The 4,892-nt window shown below is 43.0% G+C and overlaps 1 protein-coding gene across 1 annotated transcript in view; it reads left to right on the top strand.

The window, feature by feature from the left end:
* Positions 1–4,627, top strand: part of mitfa (melanocyte inducing transcription factor a) — a 7,635-nt gene extending 3,008 nt beyond the window's left edge. Inside the window, exons 7-8 of the mRNA XM_024270274.2 lie at positions 2,231–2,378; positions 3,588–4,627. Of these exons, the coding sequence (XP_024126042.1) occupies positions 2,231–2,378; positions 3,588–3,989 (550 nt within the window). The 3' untranslated portion in view covers positions 3,990–4,627. The remainder of the gene's footprint in view (positions 1–2,230; positions 2,379–3,587) is intronic.
* Positions 4,628–4,892: the final 265 nt, after the last annotated feature.

Genomic DNA, 4,892 nt, shown 5'->3' with positions numbered 1-4,892 from the left:
CCCAGTCAGCATCTTCCACCCTGCAGTTATGTGGTGGATTGTTTCCTCTTTGCACAGCCTACACCTTGAGTCTTGTCTGGTAGATCTGAGCCTCTATCGCTCTGGTGTTCAGGGCTTGCTCCTGTGCTGCCAGGATCAGAGCTTCTGTGCTGTCCTGCAGGCCAGTCCTCTCTAGCCATTGGTAGAACTTCTTGATATCAGCCACTTCAGTTATGGTGGTACATCCCATGCAGGGGTTTGTCCTCCCATGAGACTCTGTCCTCCAGCATCACATCATCTGCTTTCCATTGTCTGAGACATTCACTGAGCACGCTGTCAGTTGGGGCCTTGAGCTTGATGTATTTGAGGGTCCTGGATTTATGTTCCTCATGCAACTTTTCTCGAGCTGCATGGTGCCGGACTTTTTTTAGTGCTCAAGGGACTGAAATATAACTGCAAGAATCCTATCGTCCTCAAAACCAAAAGACTTTTCAGAACAAAGGATTGTACAAACAGTCATTTTCCTCTCTTTACTAAACTTTACATTTTCTAAGGTCTAACTGAAAGAATACAGTTATTTTTCAAAAGAAAAGATTGTTGAAACTCAAAAGAAAAAAAACGTTATCATCCATCCATCTTCTTGACCACTTTGTCCCTTTCGGGGTCGCGGGGGTGCTGGAGCCTATCCCGGCTACTGATGGGTGAAGGCGGGGTTCACCCTGGACAGGTCTCCAGTCTGTCTCAGGGCCTCAATCACACACATTCACACCTAGGGGCAATTTAGAGTCACCAATTAACCCATGAAGCATGTTTTTGGACGGTGGGAGGAAGCCGGAGTCCCCGGTGAAAACCCACGCATGCACGGGGAGAACATGCAAACTCCACACAGAAAGGTCCCAGTCGGGATTTGAACCGGGGCCTTCTCGCTGTGAGGCAAGAGCGCTGACCACTGCACCACCGTGCAGCCCCAAAAAAACGTTATCATAATTATTTATTTTCTGGCCCGGTGGTTGGGGACCACTGCTTTGAGGGATCCTTCTAGATCAGGATTGTTCGCCCTTTTATTTGGGACGAGTTTGTTTGTTTGTAACCTTTATTTAACTGGATGAAAGTGTTAACTAAGAGTGCTAATTATTAGCAGTGGGTTCATTTGTGCTGCCAGGCACTCATGATATCAAGGCGTGGTTCAGTCCAAATATAAGATGCTGCTATAAATAAAGAAAGCAGTTAAAGTTTAATACAGGATTCAACATTTGAATTGGTGGAAGAAATAATCTTGTAAGTAAAACTTGCTTTGCTGAAACTGTTTCAGTTCTTTATAATTGTCAGCAGATTGCAATAAAAACCATCCATCCATCTTCTTGACCGCTCCTTCCCTGTCGGGGTCGCGGGGGTGCCAGAGCCTAACCCGGCTACTGATGGGCGAAGGCGGGGTTTACCCTGGACAGGTCGCCAGTCTGTCGCAGGCAATAGAAACCAGTGTGTCAGAAAAGTCAAAGTGTAAAATAATTCAATAATGAAAACAATGAGCTCCACATAGTTTTCTGAGAAGGTTTGACAGATAAGTCATGAACACAAGACGTTGTATCTTAAACTAAACCTCCCAGTTTACCTTTGAAATGTTTTTTTTCTGAATAGATTTTTTAGGCTGATGTTATTTACATGTAGGACCAGCACAAATTCATGTTGTCCGAGTTGCATATTGCTGCATTGTGTATTTAAGTGCATTCAAGGCGAGATTTTGTTGTTAGACGCACATAGTCAAAGTCCCACTCGTTGTCACGCACAGAGATGTGTGAAATTTGCTCTCCACATCTGGCCCGTCCCCTGGGGGAGTGGTGAGCTGCAGACACTGGAACCATTCGGTCAATTTACCCCCAATCCTAAACTTAATTCTAGCCTTAACCCTTCCCCGTGGTTCATGCAGCCAAGAAAATGTTCAGCATTGGCCGTAGATAGAAAGTTATGTGTGAATTGTCAGTTGCTTTTATTTTTGTATGTTTAGTGAAATGTATTAAAAATATTCTAAAACAGTAAATGAATGTAGTGTTAGAGAGAATAAATGTGTCTTACTTCAAATCTTTTGTTCTTGTTCAAATTTCTTAGTCCTTACTACATTTCTACATGTCTTACTCATGTATGCCTTTAAAATGGATGATGTACTCTTACAAAAAAAACTAAGAAATATGGTGTTGTTTGAGTCAGCTGGTCATCTGACTGACTGTGCACCTTTGTCTGCTGTATACCCCAGAGACATGCGCTGGAATAAGGGCACGATTCTTAAAGCTTCAGTGGACTACATCAGGAAGCTGCAACAGGATCAACAGAGAACGAAGGAGCTGGAGTGCAGACAGAGGAAGCTGGAGCATGCTAACGGCCATCTGCTGCTCCGAATACAGGTGCATGACAGAGGCAGTCATGTTACGATACTCGCCTTCCTTCATGCCGTACATTTGTTTCTAATCTATGTGCAGCACTGGAGAATCATTTGAAAGCTTTGTTTTGTATCATTTGGGCCAAAAAGCACTGCGGCTATTTGAAGGATCTCCTCCATAACGGTTAAATCTTTTATTAAACTATACCTGCTGTCTTCTTTACCTTATCCAACTTGATAGTTTTTTGTTATCAGTAATGTATTATTTCTTGTAGCAGGACAGAGAAAGGAAGGGAGTGATAATCTTGGCAGAAGGTCAGGATGGGCAGCAAAGAGGCAGAGTCAGGTACAAAGCAGGATCAGGTGATCAGATCAGATCAGAGAAAAACGTTCAGCATGCAAACAGAAAGGATCAATCAATACTTCACCCTGAGTGTGGTCTGAGCAGAGCTTAAATGCCCTGTGGCTGATGGACTGATGAGAGTCAGGTGTGGAGACATCCAGACAGAGTGCTGGGGTTGATGGGAGATCAGGAGATGTCTCCCTCCGATGACCACAGGGGGAGACAGAGCGTTGGTTCCTGACAGTTGTTCTCTTCATGTAAAGTTATGATTATTTAGGTTTGTTGTAGTCTTCTGAATGAAAATGTAAAAGTTCAGGTTCAGGTGAATTAGATTCTGGGTTAAATCTCACAGCGTATGAATGTCCCGGTGATGGTCAGTCCTGGCAGCCACGCCACTGTCAGTCTGCCCCGGGGCAGCTGTGGCTACAGTAGTAGTATACCAAGTACAAATGAATAAAGCATACACATTGTTAGCGCTGTGAGTGTCTGGAAAAGCGCAGAAAAGTCTGATCCATTAATGTTATGATTATTTAAATCCGGAGCAGTAAAAGACTCTGTTGTCTCTGCTGTTTCCCAGCAGTGTCCTGTAGCTCTGCGGGGAGTCGGCTTGGTGCCATCTCTGTTCTCTTTGAAGGCTCTAGTCCCATCGTGTCTGCCTTGTCTTCTGTCTGAACATATTTCATAAACCTTTGTTCTTCCCTGCCATTTTGAGTGTTTTGGCATTGTGGGGATCAGTTCCTCTTTAGCTGGTGTCGAGGACATTTTTGCTTAAAATTGCAAAATAAAATACTTGTTCTTAGAATAACAACATTATTTAAATTTCTGACAGTTTCTAGCTATAGTTTTTATTAACAAAATCCCAATACATCCGGTTTTCTCTGTCATGTCCAGGAGCTTGAGATTCAGGCGCGGGCTCATGGCTTGACGGTGGCGTCCTCCACATCTGTCTGCACGTCAGAGCTGTTGGCACGAGCCATCAAACAGGAGCCGGTTCTTGGTGAATGCCCACCAGAGATGTACCCGCACTGCTCGGCTCCTGACATGTCTCCTCCAACAACAATGGATCTAAACAATGGCGTCATTACCTTTGACCCCGTCCCTGCAGACAGTGGAGATTCTGGCTCTTATGTCATCTCCAGAACCAGTAAAATGAAGGAGATGGGAAAGGACAAGCGCTTCAGGTCACTGTCACCAAGTAACTCCTTGTTGTCTTCAATATCACCAGATGTTTCCAACAACAGTAATCGCTGTTGTAGCTCCATGCCAAGCATGGAGGAAAAGCAGAATAACTGAATGAAATGAATGTCACTGACACTTCCATAAACAGGTCGGAGATCTCCTGAGATTTCAGGTTAATTTTGAGTCAAATCTCTTCATTATTTTAGTTGCATATTTGTTGAAGTTACAAGCTAATGCTAACATTAGCCTTCTCTTTAGCCAAAATGCTTGTATTTCTCTCAGTGTACTTATCCTCTAAAGCCCTGGTGTCCACGTACATGCACAACACATTAAGGGTTATAATTCCATAGTAGCGAATCTACCTAACGCGGGCCCTGTGACTGCAGGTCTGGACACGTGTACTACCATTTGGTGACGTCAGAAGAGTGCAGCACACTGCAGAAAAAATTCAAATTCAGTCGGCTTCTCCAAACCCAAAGCTTGACAAAGTAAGAGCCCAAAGATATTTCTTAGCTTATTCTTGTTTATGTATGCATAACATGATTGTAGCTTTATCATGAAATGCAAATTTCATTAAAAATAAATAAATGTAAAAATCTAGAGAGCTGGTAAACACAACGCACACACATAGGTGTCAGAATCCCCCCATTCACTCTAGTGTATTTTTAGTGCTGTCTGAATCTACCATTCATATTCCAGTGCACTAGAAATTTCCCAGAAGTCTTTGTGAAAAACTAGAGTGCATCAATGCTCACTATATTAGCAAATATAGACCACAATGCATTGCGGTCGAACAATTTTTGCCCCCAAAAAATGTGTTTAAATGTAATTTGTAAACCATCCACATTTTTATCATCAGAACACAGTAGAGTCACAAATAGACGTCATGAAATGTATCGATTTGATTTTCACTTTGGTAAATCAGTGACAGCATATCTGGTGTTTAGAAAAACAGAAGGGAAGTAGTGAGCATGGTGTCTGAATTTCTTTTAAATCCAGGGCACCAAATAGTCCCAC

The sequence above is a fragment of the Oryzias melastigma genome, linkage group LG5 (assembly GCF_002922805.2).
Source record: "Oryzias melastigma strain HK-1 linkage group LG5, ASM292280v2, whole genome shotgun sequence".
Lineage (NCBI taxonomy): Eukaryota > Metazoa > Chordata > Actinopteri > Beloniformes > Adrianichthyidae > Oryzias > Oryzias melastigma.
This window is presented reverse-complemented; position numbering and strand designations above follow the sequence as displayed.